General features: G+C 39.9%; 2 protein-coding genes across 4 annotated transcripts in view; one reads left to right on the forward strand and one right to left on the reverse strand.

Annotated features, from left to right (window-relative positions):
• Nucleotides 1–8,482, reverse strand: part of TTI1 (TELO2 interacting protein 1) — a 50,740-nt gene extending 42,258 nt beyond the window's left edge. Inside the window, exon 1 of one of the 2 annotated variants that reach the window (XM_053573679.1) lies at nt 8,365–8,482. The gene's annotated coding sequence lies outside the window, so the exon portion shown is untranslated. The remainder of the gene's footprint in view (nt 1–8,364) is intronic. The other variant, XM_053573678.1, reaches the window with a different exon arrangement.
• The window catches only part of RPRD1B (regulation of nuclear pre-mRNA domain containing 1B), an 88,031-nt gene continuing 78,159 nt past the window's right edge, over nt 8,452–18,323 (forward strand). For both annotated transcript variants that reach the window (XM_053573680.1, XM_053573681.1), the window contains exons 1-2: nt 8,452–9,047; nt 14,010–14,139. In XM_053573680.1, the coding sequence (XP_053429655.1) occupies nt 8,897–9,047; nt 14,010–14,139 (281 nt within the window). In that variant the 5' untranslated portion in view covers nt 8,452–8,896. The remainder of the gene's footprint in view (nt 9,048–14,009; nt 14,140–18,323) is intronic.

Here is an 18,323-nt window from a genome sequence, read left to right on the forward strand (position 1 = left end):
AGGTTTTTGCTATACTCTAGCCAAAATAAACTTAATGGATAAGATTATCTCCAAAACTTCCAACTTCTTGAAAAACTACCCCATAAAGAGGAAGACTAGGTTTAGATCCCAAAGACAGGTGTTCACATATAAGAATTGCCAGCATAAGTTCTTGAATAGGAGAAAGAAAATCATTGTTTTTTGTTTAAAAAACCCATCATACACCAGTCAATATGCTAGGTATTTTACGTATATAAATTCCTCATCTACAAGTTGAGAAATTAAGGCTCAGAGAAATTAAGTGATGTCCAGAGAGCAGGCTGGTGTCAGATACGGGATTCACCTCAAGTCTGACTCCAAAGGCCATACGTACTCTTTCCATCATACTAGAGGTTCCCAACCTGGCTATTTATGAGAATCAAGAGGGAACAATTTAAGTAAAGATTAACAGGGCTCCACACCAGATTTATTGAATCAGAATCTATATTGGGGGGTGGGGGACAGGTATGCTTGGCAATCCACGATACTAAAAGTTTGTGAGGTCTGAGGATGAGGCAAGTGTGGGAATGCTGCACTATATATTCTACACATATATGTAGACTTTCCATACATCCTTCCAGAAATTATTCCAGGGTCACTTAGTACTTTGTTTACAGCTGTCCCCTACAGAGTACTTCTGAAACTATGGCTGGTATTACACTATGTGCCTGTCCCCTCCACTAGATAAGAAGTTCTTTCATTAGCAACATATTCTAAGAAAGTGATACTCAACTTAGAAAAGGGTGCACAACAGAATATATGGGCTAACTATTCCTTTACCCCTCCATTTATACTGTAGCAAAGAAACTGGGATAAGTTCTTCAGGTGATTGATATGTGTGTGTACATTCCATTTATTTATAAATTAACATTTACATAAGCAAAAATTCTGTTTATTTTTATATATACATACAAGTACAGATTCATGTAAACAAATAGAGAAATGCTGCTTCCAGGGAGATGGAGCAGACATACATTTTCCTATTCCTTTCATTAAGTATAACTAAAAACCCTAGATATTATATATAAAACAAATATAAGACACATCAGGCCAGGTGTGATGGCTCATGTCTGTAATCCTTGCACACTGGGAGGCCAAGGCAGAAAGATCTCAAGCCCAGGAGTTCAAGACCAGCCTGGGCAACATAGTGAGATCCCATATTCACAAAAAATTCTAAAAATAGCCAGGCATGGTGGTGCATGCCTGTAGTCCCAGCTACTCAGGAGGCTGAGGCAGAAGGATTTCTTGAGCCCAGGAGTTTGAGCTTGCAGTGAGCTGTAATGACACCATTGCAATCTGGCCCCGGCAACAGAGTGAGACCCTGTCTCAAAAAACAAACAAAAACAAATGTAAGACTCTGAAGGGCACAGAAAAGAAAGCAGACTATAAGCCTCAGCAAAGAAACAGAAGATATAAAGAAGAAACAAATGGAAATTTTCAAACTGAAAAATTCAGTACAAAAAGAAAAGCTCAGTGGGTAGACCCAACAACAGAATGGAGGACTGAGGAAAGAATCTGTGAGCTGGAGGAACAACAGAAATTACCCAATCTGAACAAAAGAGAGAAAATAGACTTGAAAAAAACAAAACAAGCCTCAGCGCCCATAGCACAGGGGTAATGGCCCCACTGTGGTGTGGTGGTGGGTTGGAACCCACCAGTACAGGTTGGCGTGGTTAGAACCCGGGTGGGCCAGCTAAAGAACTGCAACAAAAAAATAGCTGGGTGTTGTGGTGGGCGCTTGTAGTCCCAGTTACATGGGAGGCTGAGGCAAGAGAATCACTTAAGCCCAAGAGTTGGAGGTTGCTGTGAGCTGTGATGCTACAGCACTCTACCCAGGGCAACATAAAAATAATAAAATAAAAAACAAACAAACAAAAGATCTAAGAGTCCCAGAAGGAAAAAAGAAAGATGGCAGGGCTGAAAGAATACTCAAAGAAATAATGGCTGAATACACCCTAAATTTGGCAAGAGACGTACCTCTACATATTTAAGAAGTTCAGTGAACTTCTAAAGAAATTTACACCAAGACACATCATAATTTATTTTCTGAAAATTAATGACAAAAAATCTTGAAAGCAGCTAGGGAAAAATGATACCTTGACTATAAGGAAAAAAAATTCAGTGATAGTAGATTTCTTATTAGAAACCATGTAGGCCAGAAAGAAGGTGCACAATAATTTTTCAGGTCAAAAAACAAAACTAAACAAAACAAAAAACCAAACAGCAAACAAACAAAAAAGCCTGTCAATGTAGAATTATACACCTAGAACAAAATGCCATCTGGAATGAAGTGGATTAGAAAGACATTCTCAGATGGAGGAAAACTAAGAATTTGTCACCAGCATATTTACTACAAATAAATGGCTAAAGAAAGTTCTCTAGGGCAGCGCCTGTGGCTCAAGGAGTAGGGCGCCGGTCCCATATGCTGAAGGTGGTGGGTTCAAACCTAGCCCCGGCCAAAAACAAAACAAAAAAAAAAGAAAAAAAAAGAAAGTTCTCTAAACAGAAAGGAAACAATAACAGAATCTTAGAACATTAGTGAGGAAGTAAGGATGTGGTAAACAAAAATACATGTAAATAAGCCAGGCATGGTGATGCATGCCTGTAATCCTAGCTTCTGGGGAGCCTGAGGGGGATGGGATCTTTTGAGCCCAGGAGTTTGAGACCAGCCTGGGTAACACAGTGACATTTGGCCTCTTAAAAAAATAAATAAAAATTTAAAAAATTATATGTGTAAGTGCAACAAGCTCTTATTTTCCTTCTTTCTTTCTTTCTTTTTTTTTGAGACAAGAGTCTCACTTTGTTGCCCTCAGTAGAGTGCTGTGGCATCATAGCTCACAGCAACCTCCAACTCTTGGGCTTAAGTGATTCTCTCGCCTCAGCCTCCCGAGTAGCTGGGACTACAGGCATCAGCCACAACACCCGGCTATTTTTAGAGAAGCGGTCTCACTCTGGCTCAGGCTGGTTTTGAACCTCTGAGCTCAGGCAATCCACCCACCTTGGCCTCCCAAAGTGCTAGGATCTTCTTATTTTCTTAAGTTTTTGAAATTGTGTTTGACAGTTGAAGCAAAAATTATAAATAGTAATAATGACTGCTGTGATTCTAAATGTATGTAGAGGAAATTTTATGGACAATTATATAAAGGAATATACACATACCTTTTGCCATACATAGGAAAAATAAACTCATTACATTTTATATTTTTAATATTTTTTACATTTGTATGTCAACAGGTAAAGAAATATTCTGTAAATATTTTGTAATGAATATTTTGTAAATAAAGGTACATTTAGCTACAATTTCCTATATTTTTCTATATATGTATGCATGGCAACCTTTAGGACACTCTGCATTATAAATGGGGGAAAGTAAAGAGACATAAAGGGAAATAAAGTTTCTACACTTCCCTAGAACCAGTAAAGATAAGTTATGTACACATAATGGAATCACTAAAGGAATCACTAAAAAGGCTACATAAAAAGAGATATACTCAAAAACATTATAGATAAATCACATGGAATTCTAAAAAATGTTCAAGTAACTCATTGGAAGGCTGGAAAAAGAGAGCAGAGGGACAAAATGTAGAACAAAAAGAAACCCAAAATCAAAATGGCAGACTTAAGTTCTTACACATCAATATAGTTGCCTCTTGGTATCTGTGGGAGACTGGTTCCAGGACTTCTGTGGATACCAAAATCCAAGAATGTTCAAGTATATTACATAAAATGGTGTAGTATGTACGTATAATTTATGTACATCCTCCCATATACTTTAAATAAACTCTAAATTACTCATAATACCTAATACAATTGCTATATATAGTTGTTATATTATTTTTAAATTTTTTATTGTTGTATTATTACTTTTTATTTTTTTTCAAATACTGCTGATCCTTGAACAATGTGGGGTCTGAGGGTGACAACCCCCTGAGCAGTCAAAAATCCATTCTAACTTTTTATTTCCCCAAAATTTAACTACTGAATAGTCTACTGTTGACTGAAAGCCTTACCAATAATATGGAGAGTCAATTAACTCCTATTTTGTATACGCATGTATTGTTTCAATAAAGTAAGCTAGAGAAAGGAAAATGTTATTAAGAAAATCATGAAGAAGAGAAAATATATTTACTATTCATTAACTGGAAATGGATCATCATAAAGGTGTTCATCCTGTCCTCATGTTGAGTAGGCTGAAGAGGAAGAAGATGAAGGGTTGGTCTTGCTATCTTAGGGGTGGCAGAGGCGGGAGAAAATCCAGGTATAAGTGCACCTGCACAGTTCAAACTCATGATATTCAAGGGTCAACTGTATTTTCAACCCATGCTTGATTAAATCCACAGAGGCAGAACCCATAAATACAGATGGCCAACTGTAATTATATTACATGTAAAAGGTCTAAATATTCCAATTAAAAGAAAGAGATTGTCAGAGTGGATTCAAAAACATTATCTAACTATATACTATCTACAAGAAATGATAGAGACAGGGTGAAAGTAAGCAGAGAGAAAAATATATTAGCATGCAAACATTAATCAAAGGAATGCAAAAGTGGCTATACTGATATCAGATACAGTAGACTTCAGAGTAAAGAAAATTACCAGAGACAGAGGATTATAATGATTAAAGGGTAAATCAAAGAAGATATAGCAATCCTAAGTGCATACGCATAAAACAGCAGCTACAAAAATGTGTCAAACAAAAATGGATAAAACTGAATGGAAAAGTAGACAAATCTATGGATAGCGGTGACTTTGACGGTCCTCTTTCAATAATGGACAGAATAAGCAGACAGAAAATCAGTAAGGATATAGAAAAACTCAATACCACCATCAACCAATAGGATCTATGACATTTATGGAACACTCCACAGCACAAGAGCTGAATATATATTCTTTTAAAAGGCCCACAGGACATAAAACAAACCTTAACAAATATTAAAGAACTGAAAGTACATTATATACACTGTGTTCCCTAGCCACAATGAAATCAAGCTTGAAATCAATTCCCTACACAACACAAACTACCACAACTCACATAATAAGAAATAATTTGAACAGCCTTATAACTTTTAAGGAATCTGAATTTATAATTTAAAAACTACATAAAGGAGGAAGGAAGGACAAAAGGGAGGCAATCTCTAGGCCAACATGTTTTCCTTGGTGGATTCTACCAAGCATTTAAAGATTAATGCCAATCCTGCAAACATGTAAAAATCTACAGACCAATTTCTCTTATTAGTACAGATGCAAAAATTTTAAGCAACATATTAAGAAATATAGTTCAGCAGTATGTTAAAAAAAATTATACACCATGACAAAGTGCATTTATTCCAGGGATGCTTACAATCCATGCAATTATCTTAGTAAGCGTAATATTAATAAGCTTAAGAAGAAAAATCACATAATCCTGGGCGGCACCTGTGGCTCAAAGGAGTAGGGTGCCAGCCCCACATGTCAGAGGTGGTGGGTTCAAACCCAGCCCTGGCCAAAAGAAAAAAAAAAAAAGAAAAATCACATAATCCTATCATCCTCATCTTTCAGACCTCTAAACATTGAAGTATCCCTAGAATAAAGTCTCTTTTAATAGCTATTCCCCCATATGATTCCTACACTTTTATCTCCAGCCAAGATCTCTCCCGTGAACTCTGGATTCATAAACCCAATTGCCTATTGGATACCTATACTTGAATAGGCGTTTCAAATTGGACATGTCCAAATCTAAACAGTTGTTCTCACTCCCCACATCTGCTTTCTACAATTCAGGAAATGGAAACTTCATTCTTACAGGTTGCTGAGGCCAAAAACCCTCGGAGCCACCTCAACTCTTGACTTTCTTTTATACTCTGTCACCAAATCCTGTTATCTCTTCCTCTAAAATATCCTCAGATTCTGTCCCTTTTTCACCTTCTATTGTCCCTTTTTCACTTCTATTGACAGAACCCTGGTCTAAGTCATCCTTTTATCTAGGTTATTATAACATTTGCCAAACTGGTCTTGCTGCTTCTACCCTTGCACATTTACTATTTTCTACCTAACAGCTTCAATGTTCCTGCTTCACTTAAAACTATTCAGTAGACCTCATTTTATTTAGAGTAACACCCAAAGTCTTTATTATTGTCTGTAAGTTCTCTTGCTCTGTGGTCCCTGGCTACTTCTGAGCTTATTTCTGACTGAGGACAGCCTTACTGTCCTCCTTGCTATTCCTCTAAAAAGCTAACAATGGTCTAAAGTGGGTTTTCTTTCTTTCTGGAATGATAGCATATGGCCTGTTCTCTCATTTCTTTCAGGGCTCTGGTCAAATATTACCTTATGCAGTGAGGCCTTCTTTGATCCATCTGTCTACACATACACGTTCTTTTTTAGAGACAGAGTCTCATTTGTTGCCCTCTGTAGAGTACCGAGGCATCACAGTTCACAGCAACCTCCAGCTCTTGGGCTTAGGCAATTCTCTTGCCTCAGCCTCCCTAGTAGCTGGGACTACTACTAGCCCCCCACAACGCCCAGCTATTTTTTTGTTGCAGTTTGGCCGGGGCTGGGTTCAAACCTTCTACCCTCAGTATATGGGGCCGGGGCCCTACTCACTGAGCCACAGGCACCGCCCCACATACACATTCTTGATCCCCCCTTACCCTTCTCGATTTTATCCAGGGAACTTACGGCTTTCATACTCATTTTATATTTGCAAATTTGTTTTTCTATCTTTCCCAATAGAAGGTAAGATTCTGAGAGTAAAGATTTTGCCTATTTGTTTGCCTAGACTAGTGCTTCGGACATAGGTGATCAAAAATTATTTGCTGAACGAATGCATGAAGCACTGGTGCAAAAGGGAAGAATTTGGTATCAGATGTGAGATAATCTTGATTGACTCTTGGCTCTGCTATTTCCTAGGTGTGTCCAAGTCACCTTGGACAGGTTACTTACCCATGTTTTATGTTTCTTCATCTAACAGTAATAATAATCCTCACCCTATAGGACTGTTGTAAGGATTAAATAAAAGAACATATGTAATGTGCTTAATACAGTGATGTGGTATAAGAGTGCTCAATATAGAACAAGATTACTTAATATGGAAAGATGCTCTAGATTTGGGCTAAAGAGCCCTCAGTTATAATTATGAATAGAATTATATCAACCTAGGGTCAAAAAGATGACTAAGACGTAGTACCTTCCCTGTAGTAGATTCTGTAGTACACAGACTCTTAGTAACATGATCTTGGGTAGATCATTTAACCTCTCTGAGCTGGCTTCCTCATTTGTCAAATGAGGATAATGTAATGCCTACCTCATAGCTTTATTGTGAGGAGTAAATGAATTACTATGTGAAAACAGTGTCTGGGAGTGGCACCTGCGGCTCAAGGAGTGCGGCAGCGGCCCCATATTCTGGAGGTGGTGGGTTCAAACCCAGCCTGGCCAAAAAAAAAAGAAAACAGTGTCTCGAATATAGCAACTACTCAGTTGATTAGCTATGATTATGATGATTCTACTCTGGTGGACAGGTAAAAGCATCTAAGCAAAGAATTACAATATGGTGCAGTAAAAGCAAAAGTAGGCATCAACTAGAATGTCTCCTAAATTAAGGTCCACCCACAATTAGTAAGTTCTATGATGACCAGAACATTGAAAAGTTGTTATGTATACGATAACCTAATTCCTTACCACCACCCCTATGACAGAAATACAAAATTTCTCTGCTTATTTGGTAACTGGGATTTAAAATTTTGAAAAAATAGGGTCAAGATTTAGAGTCTCTTAGTATTTTTTAGACATTTAAGAAACACTGGAATGGTTTCTTAAAACCAGATCAATGAATGCATTGGGAGGGTAACATAGTTACCTGTTCTGGCCACCGCCCCCACCCCGCGCCCCCAAGTTAACGTGTCACTTCAAATTGAAAAACAGTCAACTGTAACTCAGAGGGTTAGAGCAGCAAGTAATACCCTGAAGAAACCACCTTGGAGCCGAGAGTACAAATGTGTTTCACGGAGGCGCTGTCAGATTAAACCTCAGAACTTAATATTATAGGGTGGTCCTGGAGACTGAATAGGAATTCACCAGGTGAAAAGGGGGACATCACCTTTGGAGAGAGCACGAGAGCCAAGGCGTGAAGGCCTGGAGGCGTGAAGAGGCCACGTGGGTGGCTTGGAAGAACCAATAACAAGGTTTTAGGGGAGGCAGCCCGAGAGCTGAATATGTATGGAGGAAAAGTTCGGCCTGGTGCCTCTCAAGTGAGGGAGGAAGACCCCTCCCATACCCAGATCACGTTCTCTGAGACTCTCTCCCCTCACAATACCCATCTAAGAGATCACAGATGCAGGGATCCCTCTTGTTCCCGCCACTCTTCCCTTACCTCGTCTTCCAGCCTTTCCCTCACTCTCCCGCCTCCTCCGCCCCGTCGGAAGTGATGCCTAAGTAGCGCGCCGTACTGCGCCAGAAAGGGTCTGCGGGAGCGGGAGAAAGGGTTCCGGCGCGATCCACTGCGCCGGCGCGTAGGCAGAGCGGTCAAAGCGCCTTCCGGGGGCGCGGGAACTGTGCTCCTTCTCTCGGCCTCTCTCTTTCAAAGAGCCCTGAGCGAGGTTCAGAGAGGCCGCCACCTCCAAAGGGACATTTCTCTGCAGCTCCGACGCTTCTCGGTGCCCTGCTGCTCCAGCCCTTGCCCTTTGACCTCGTTCTCGCGGCGGGGTGAGAGGTCGGGTGGCCATCTTGTGGCGCGGCGCGGGCGGTTGTTACTGCGGAGACCTGTCCCCTCCCCCTCCTTGCACCCCTGGCGGTCTGTCAGTAGGTAAAGAGTCTTGCAGTCTGTCCCCGGCCTCGTGCCATCGACTCTTCCTGCTGCACTGGGCGGCCCAGGCCGCTCCCTGCCGGGCCTCACCGCCACCACCATGTCCTCCTTCTCCGAATCGGCGCTGGAGAAGAAGCTTTCCGAGCTGAGCAACTCTCAGCAGAGCGTGCAGACCCTATCCCTGTGGCTCATCCACCACCGCAAGCACGCGGGACCCATAGTCTCCGTGTGGCACCGCGAACTCCGCAAAGGTAAACACCTCCTCCCACCCCCTGGGCTCTCCTGGTTGTCCTTTGACCACCCACTCTCCAGACCCCTCTAGCTTCTTAATTGAGTCTTACTTTCCAGGCATGGACCTCTGATCGCGCTTTGGGGATTGGAGACAGTGTTATCTCCATTTCTCAGGGAAGGAAACTGAGGCCTGAGAAGGTTTAAGGTACTTGACTGAGGTTGGACAGACTGGGCTCAGGTGCCCACATTTCCAGTTCATAAAGCCATTCCCCCCCCCCCCACCCCGCCCCCGACTCCCCTTGACACTTGCGACTGTTATTATCTCGGCTGCATGCAGGTCCTGTGGACGGGGTACTTAACGTAGCCTATTATGTGTCAGGCCCTGTGCTGGGCATTTGGAGTAAGAGCTAGCAAGCTCTGAAATCAAACGCCAGCCGAGCAATTTACTGGCTGAGTGATCCCGGACAAGTTTCTTCATCTTCTGTTTTTTCATCTGTAAAACAGAGACAAGGGTCGCTGCCCCTTAACAAAGCCTTTCCTCTATAGCAGTTGCTATACTGTGGTCTTTATATGTATCCTTGCACTCAGTCCTCTTCTAATAACCCGTGAAGTGGGTAGTGCCTCCCATCTTAGAGAGCTAAAGGGCCCCCACCACCTAGACCTTGCATCTCAGGCTCCTCTCCGCATGCAGCTGCTATTGATTTCAGGCCCTGCTCAGGATCTGACAGACATTCCTTGAGTTCAGCCTATTATATGCCAGGTACTGGGTTGGAAACTTAATAGCATGTTGCTTCTGCCAACTGCCTGGAATTTAAGCCTCACTTTGAGACTTACTGACCCCAGCAACTTAACCTGTCTGTCCTTTAGTTTCCTTATCTGTAAAATGGACATGATGATAACTAATATTTACTATGCCTGTATTATACACTAGGTGCAGTGTCTGGGATATATTTCTATACATTGTCATTTTTTAAATTCTTGGAGCTCTGTGAAGTTGGAACTTGTAGACAAGGGAAAAGGGAGGCTCAAATAACTTTTTGTGGTGAAGAGTAAACAATACAATCCAAATGAACATTCATGATGTCAGGCACAATGTAGGCACTCGATCATGGGGAGGTGGGACTATTGATTGCTTAATGTGAGGCATGGTCTTTGCCTTTTAAGTGGCTTACAGTCTGGAGGTGGGAAGGGGGGGAGATGGGCAGCTACACTGCTATCTGATGTCCTGATTAAGTTTCATAACAGATGGCTGGAGAAATGAAGCTCAGAGCTATTTTGGACACTCTATATGTGTTAGGCCCCTCATAACTTAGGAGGTGAATTTATTTTACAGATGAGGAAACTGAAGTGGTTAAGTGGTATTTTCAAGGCCTTACTTTGAACTTGAGACTCAGACTTTATCAGGCTGACAGATGCCAAAATCCAGGATCCACTCAAGAGACCAAGTTTTAGCCCTCTAGCAAATACCAGGAAATATATGTGCTGTTCTGAGATAGGAATTCCCTCAGCTCTCTGGGGAGTTGGAGGGTTGACCCTGGGGCTCCTAAAGCCTTCTTCGTATACCCTACCATGGCATTCAAATACTGTTGGTAACATCTACTGAGATGTGAAAAACATGTGAATTGCTACTGTAGAGAATCTTCTTGGGTGGGACCTCAGAGACGAGACAAAGTTCATCTTATATGTCACTTCTTTTGTGAAGCTTTCGGGATTCCTCGCCTCATCCTGTTTGAGTCATTGAAAAATAAGTTTAAAAAATGCATTTGTCTATGAAACTTCACAACTCCTAATCTTATGGTAGAGCCTTATGTTATAAGTAGGCGAGGCCAGCATTATTATAGATGAGAAGATACAAGTGTAGAGGTTAAGTGCCTTGTTCAGGGGCATACAATGCAGGGGAATGAGCCCGGGGCTATCTGTTGCCAAAACTTGTGGTTTTTCACATACCTGGTGCTTCAGTGCACTTAATAAGTGAAAGTGGTCATCTGACTCCAACCAAACCCATACTTTCACATGTTAGACTAAATCAATGCCTCCCACCCTGTACCACCTACTTAACATTTACTTCCTTCTTTGGAATTATGTCTTTTTAATTAGATTATGTTTTAAGAGAGAAACTGGACCTTCTTGTTTCTCTGTAACATTTAATGTGGTGCTTGTTATGCAGTTTAAAAATAGTTGTGAGTTAAATTTGTGGTCACAGAAACAAATTTCATGGTTGAACAGAGGATCTAAACAGCAAAACAGCACTGTCCTGTACAATTTTGTGTGATAATACCTGTTTTCTGTGTTGTTCAACAAAGTAGCCATGTGCCAAGTGTGGCTATTGAGCACTGAAAATGTGTTACTAAGAAACTACAATTTTAAATAGATACAATTGAAAATAAAGTTGCTAAGTTTTACTAGCCACAGTTCAAGTGTTCAATAGCCATGCGTGACTAGTGGCTTCCCTATTGGACAGCGAAGAGCTAAAAGATGTTCTTCTAAGCACTGAGATTCAGCTTCCTAATATCTAGGCTTCCTTCATGAATTCAGTGCCCCCACATTAAAGCAGAAAAGGATATTGTGCCTTAATGTTCAAATTGACTAGCCCCTTAGGTTCTATCTGTGGTCAAGTCATTTTTCTTATTTAAGATGCTCATAGTTTCTCTGAGCATCACAGAAATATCTCTTCAAAATATTTACAAGATTTATAGAATTGACTATTTCTTGGTTAAATATTCTTTTCCTAGAAATTTATCACTTTATGTTCTGTCTGTCCCCCTTTCTTTATAGTTTGGGATAAAATGCTCTTTGATGAATATTTTGTAATGGTGTTTTATATCTTGGCCTGAATGTAGGTAAATAAGCCCTTTTTTCAAACTACTGTAAGACTTTTTCTAGAAGTCAAAACCATCCAAACAAGTGAAAATTTTTGATTAGCCAGTGATTTAAACTTTGCTTAACAAGTAGTTTGACCAGTTGAGCATGGGCACAGTAGGGAGTGAAAGGACCTATTTTGTAACATTGGAACCTGTCATTTGAACAAGTGAGTTGTTATCACCTAGGGTTGGAGTGGAGGTGTAAAGTATGTGTGGTATGTAGTGTGACTGTACGTTCAAGTGCTCTCAGGTTTTGTCATATCACCCTTACACACATGGTGCTTATGGCCACTGTTGAAGATGCTGGATGTGGAGCGTTACAATTTTATCCTAAATAAATCCCCATCAAGTTCAAGGATGATGAAAATTAATTGATGTTGTGATGTTGTGGCTTCAAACCTTGGCTCTGAAGCCTCCTAAAGTTTTTACTTGCTGCAACTTCCAAGATCAAAGTTCTTTTTTCTTAAAGCCTTTTGCCATAATCATACCTTTGTAGCAACAGTAGCATGTTGAAGCTATTGACACTTTTGTTCTGCTTTTGAATAATAATAGAATAGTTAGAGATAGTTGTAGGTTCCCAATATTCTCATCAGCTGGCCATCTAAACTAGGTTATTAAGAAGATTACATATTGGGCAGCGCCTGTGGCTCAAAGGAGTAGGGCGCTGGCCCCATATGCTTGCTGGAGGTGGTGGGTTCAAACCCAGCCCCAGCCAGAAACTGCAAAAAAAAAAAGAAGATTACATATTTACATTTAATTTTACGAGCCTTTTTAAACACCAGTTTAAACTGTAACGTTCTTTAAAAATCTTGTGGCTACATTTTAAAATGTCAGATCTTAAGCCTGCTGTGTCAGACCCAATATGTGCTTTTCAAAAGAAATAGGAAAGTGGTTTATGAGAGAACAGACCAAGGACTAGTTGTTACTCAGGTGTGTAAAGGTTGGCATCTACCTTGCTTGAGTTTTTCAGGTAATTTAGCCCTGGAAAAAAACTTACTGTTTTTTTTTTTTTTTTTTTTTTTTTTTGTAGAGACAGAGTCCCACTTTATGGCCCTCGGTAGAGTGCCGTGGCCTCACGCAGCTCACAGCAATCTCCAACTCCTGGGCTTAAGCGATTCTCTTGCCTCAGCCTCCGGAGCAGCTGGGACTACAGGCGCCCGCCACAACGCCCGGCTATTTTTCGGTTGCAGTTTGGCCGGGGCCGGGTTTGAACCCGCCACCCTCGGTATATGGGGCCGGCGCCTTACCGACTGAGCCACAGGCGCCGCCCAAAACTTACTGTTTTGAAACATCTAATCATGTTTTTATTTATGCCTTTTAAAAAGAAAACTGGTACCAAAAATGGTAGTGATATAACTTTATGTTTGAGAAGTTATGTGCATAGAAGCTAGGAAATTCAATAATGTTCCTCCAAGCAACTGTAACTCAGACATATTGAATGAAGTTTTTATGGTTTAAACTTATAGAGTAATAGGAACTACGACATTTTGTATAAATAAGAGAGAAAAATTATGGTTTTTGTGGGAGCCATAGTGTTGCATATCCAGATGTCAGATGCATGTAAATTTTCAATAATAATGTAGTGTTAATATATATTTTTACTTGAGATAAATACCTATTGGTGCAGCTAGAAACTCCTCTGTACTGGAGAGTTGATGCCATTGACTGATGATGGTTATTGGAATGTCAGAGAAATTTTCAGTTTAGGAGCATAAATTACAAGAAATTATTTTCAAACTCAAACCTAACTCAGTCTTTTATTCTGGAATATTTGATAATTAAGAGTGACTTAGAAATGCTCATCTTTGCAGTAGAATACATGAAGCCTTGATTTTAACATGAATATTGACTGCTTATCCTTTGGAATTTTCTTTAGATTATCTTTGTTTTACTGTCACTTAATTACTCTGGTTAAAATAACACAAAAATGAAAATGGCCCATTTCATTTTTGTTTTTAAATTGTGTTCCAAACATCTTTCTTAGTTTCCCTTGTAAACATACCTACTAGACCTTGAGTACATAACGCTTGTCTTTGGGTTCTTGAGGAGAATCCTAGGGCAAAAGAATTGTGAATTGAGAATGTCTTTGGTGTAAGTTAAATTATCCTTTTTCTTTTTCAGCCAAATCAAACAGAAAGCTTACATTTTTGTACTTAGCAAATGATGTCATCCAAAACAGTAAAAGGAAAGGACCTGAATTCACTAGAGAATTTGAATCTGTCCTTGTGGATGCTTTTTCTCACGTTGCCAGGTATGTTGTCTATTTTTCTTTGTTGTGTTTTTAAATGCGTTACCTTTTCCACCTTTTTATTCTTTCCTTTTCTATGACAGACTTTGTAAATTGACAACTTCATACTTTATAGAGAGTTGTGGAGGCCAAGTTGTGGTTTTATGCTTTTTGGGGCCCTTAAGAACTACAATTCTGAAATATGTAACATTTTGATACATTAAAGAGACTCAACTTTCATTCCTTTTTTTTTTTTTTTGTTAGAGACAGAGTCTCACTTTATCGCCCTTGGTAGAGTGCTGTGGCATCACAGCTCACAGCAACCACCAACTCCTGGGCTTAGGCGATTCACTTGCCTCAGCCTACCAGGTATCTGGGACTACAGGTGCCTGGTTATTTTTTTGTTGCAGTTTGGCCGGGGCTGGGTTCGAACCCGCCACCGTTGGTATATGGGGCCAGCGTCCTATCCACTGAGCCATAGGTGCTGCCCTCAACCTTCATTTCTGAAGGATAGCATAAAAATAAATAGATTCAGGCTTGGCACCCATGCTCAGTGGTTAGGGTACTGGCCATGTGCACTGGGGCTGGTGGGTTCAAATCCAGCCCAGGCCTGCCAAACAACGACACTATAATCAAAAAATAGCCAGGCGTTGTGGTGGTTGCCTGTAGTCCCAGCTACTTGGGAGGCTGAGGCAAGAGAATCACTTAAGTCCAAGAGTTTGAGGTTGCTGTGAGCTGTGACGCCATGGCACTCTACCAAGGGCGACACAGACTATCTCAAAAAAAAAAATGGATTCAGCTTTGCACTTGAAATGTGCCATTTCCCTTAGATCTATCCATTTATAGAATTTATTTCCTAATTATGGTATTATGATATTTTCCTTGGTTTGAGCTTATAAAGAAAAAAAATAAAGCTAACTAGTCAGGGAAACTTGTAGGAACTTAACCTCAATAGCAAGGTATAGTGGCTTTTGCCTTCTGTTTTACTTCTTTCTGGATTTCTAGATGTCTAGCTTACCAAAAATATTAGTCATTACTGTAACTGTGAAGATAGTAATTATTAGTGTGGAAGTAGATGCTTGCTCTGGCTGTAGTTTGTTACGTCTGCTGTGATTGTGTTTTATGTGGAGAGGGGTGGAGGATAGGTGCACATGTTGCTGATATAGAAAGCATACATTGGATTAAAAATTTTATAAATCATTTTTTTTCATGTAAAAACAAAAGCTTTCTATAGGCACAAATTAGATGTCCAGGAAAAGTAAAGAAAAACTAGTTTTTAATGTAATATTATGTTTATAAGTAAACATAAAAATAAATAGTTCTTTACAAAAGGAAACTGGGAGGAGTGAAAAGGAGACCAGTGGGTTGAACATACTGTCCTAGGGTGTAGATTGTAAGTGAAAGTCCTTAAATGAGAAATTAGGTCTGAAATTCCTTGCAGGGTAGAAAAGTTTGAAGGACTAAAATTAGAAATCCAAGAGAAAGGAATGACACCAAGCTTTCCAAAGTTGAAAAAATATATTGTCAACTATATAACTGGGTCTTCTTTTGATGCACATGGACACTGAAGTAGCAGAAAGTATTATCAATTTGAAAAAAATATAAATTCTCACAATAGAATAAACTTAGAACAGAAGACTAGAGTAGCTGTCTGAAATTGGAAACATTTTCTTGTTTTAATGAGATTTAGTTCACAGTTTCTTAGATATTGTCTGTAGTAACTTTGCCTCACTGTGTGACCTCGGATGTGTTATGTAACTTTTTGAAGCACAAGTTTCCTAATTGGTTGAAAGGGGAGGACACTGTTTATCTCATTAGAGTTGATAGGAGGCTAAAGTAAGACAATATGTTAAAAAGTACATAGTACAATGAATTCTTTGCTCATTTATTAGAATAAACTAGATTTTAAGCTTCACGAGGGGAAGGACTATTCTTTTTTTCTTCATTGTGCAGAATGTCTGGCACAGAGCTGCCAGGTTCTGTAGCTTTATGGATTTAGTAAATATTTGTTGAATTAATTAACATTAACTATTGGGGGAAAAATGTAGTCTAGAAATTGACTGGAGTAATTTCTTGTAGAGATAGTAAACATAATACTTTTGTTTAAAAATTGATCTGTAATCTTTAGCTGGCCCCAAACCAGAAAAGTGTAAATAGAGAGGTGTGGGAGAAGAGAGGTAGGCAATACCAGGATTAAAAATTAATTTTATACTTGGGAACATTTTAAAACCTATCCATGAGGCACTGTCAAAGCAACTAGGCAGATTCAATGGCAGTGCAAGGAAAAGAAACCTGGTCTTTCTCAGAAGAAAAAAAAAAAAAGTAAAGAAAAAAAGCTCTGCTTCCTTTATGTTTGCCTTCTAGTTCTTTTAATGTCCGTCTTGGGTATTATATTCAGGATACCGAGGTTCCCAAACTTTTTTTCCCCTATCACATTATTAGAACAGAAAGTCTTGACAACTCTACTTCAATCCTGGTGTGCCTTATCAACAGTAAGAGTGTCCTAATTAATATATGCATTTTTTTGCTTTTTCTGTGGCCAGTTGATGAACCAAGATAGTTAAGACATTAATACTGACCAAACTGATTAGGATACCTTTATGATAATTCTCTCTCCTGCTTAAAAACAAACTCTGAATTCCGAGAAAGTTGCCAAGTTCATAGGGTAAATTTCATTTGAATAGCAGTTTAATTAACCAGCCTGTTTTCCACACAAGTGCCACTTTCTCAGTTTAGAGGTAGTTGTGCATGTCATTTGCCATTCAGCGTATATTTGAGTGCCTTCTATGTGCCGAATAGTAATCTAGACACTAGGGGAACAGCAGTGACCAAGGCAAACAAGGACACTTAAATAAACAAGATACTTTCTGAGAGGGATAATGTGGACATAATAAAAGGGAATGAAGTTCTAGAATGGGATCTCTTCTAGACAGTGGGTTAAAGAAGGCCTCTCTAAGGAAATGGCATTTAAGAAAATAATGTGAAGTAGGAATAGCAATTAAGAATAATTTAAGGTAGAAATAATTGTGGTCTGTTCAGAGAAACAGAATGAAGGGCAGCATGGTTAGAACATAGTGAGCAAAGCGGAAAGTGACATCCAGATGAGATCAGACAAGTAGACTGGCATTAGTCACATATACTCTGCAAGCCTTGGGAGAAAGTAAGGACTTTATTCTGATGGGACATTAGTGAAGGGTTGTAAGCAGGAAAATGATAATGCATTTCTTTTTAAAGATTCCTCTTTAAAAATGACATGGTGGCCAGGCGTGGAGACTCACCTATAATCCTAGCACTCTGAGAGGCTGAGGTGGGTGGGTTGCTTCAGCTCAGGAGTTTGAGACCAGCCTGAGCAAGAGCGAGGCCCTGTCTCTACTAAAAATAGAAAAACTAGTCCAGCGTGGTGGCAGACTCCTATAGTCCTAGCTTCTTGAGAGGCTGGGATTGCTCAAGCCTAGGAGTTTGAGGTTGCTGTGAGCCATGACCCCATGGCACTCTACCTAGGACAACAGACTGAGACACTTGTCTCAAAAAAAAAAAAAATTAATAATGACTTGGTGTGGAGAATGGAGGAGTGGGGATACGAGTTTGGAGGGTGTCACTACAGAGCAAGTTAGAGGTGGCATCAGAAACAATGAGAAGGTAATAATAGCTTCCATTTATTGAATGCTTGCTTTGGGGTAGATATTTTTTCCCTTCACATACAACTGATAGGATTTATCGGAGTGGGAGTTGACAGTGAGGGAAAAGAGATCAAAGGTGATTTGGCGGTTTTTGATGCTAAGTGGCTGTCCAATGGTGCCATTTACTGAACTGAAGATTGGGAGAAAGATTTGGTGGAAGAAATCTGGAGTTTTATTTTGGCTAAGTTAAGTTTGAGATGGCTAGTAGATATTGCAAAGGGTGATTGTTACCTGATAGGTATACAGATACAAAACACATACAGCAAATAGTAAGGTACGTGTGGTGACCACTGGGGGGCTCTAGGCATAAACTTCCACGAGTCCCCTCCTGATGGATCACACAGATATACTTAATTCCTCCAGCATCGAATTGTGATGGGGTGGGGAACCTGCAGCCTTGGGGCCATGTGTGGCCTTCTGCATCCTTGAGTGTGGCCAAATGTTATAGAACAAATCCTTTTAATAAAGGAATTCCAAACTGTGAAGTTTGGATTCAGTCAAGAGGCTATATTTGGGGATCTGGAGGGC

Source organism: Nycticebus coucang, chromosome 21, assembly GCF_027406575.1.
Source record: "Nycticebus coucang isolate mNycCou1 chromosome 21, mNycCou1.pri, whole genome shotgun sequence".
NCBI classification, from domain to species: Eukaryota; Metazoa; Chordata; class Mammalia; order Primates; family Lorisidae; genus Nycticebus; species Nycticebus coucang.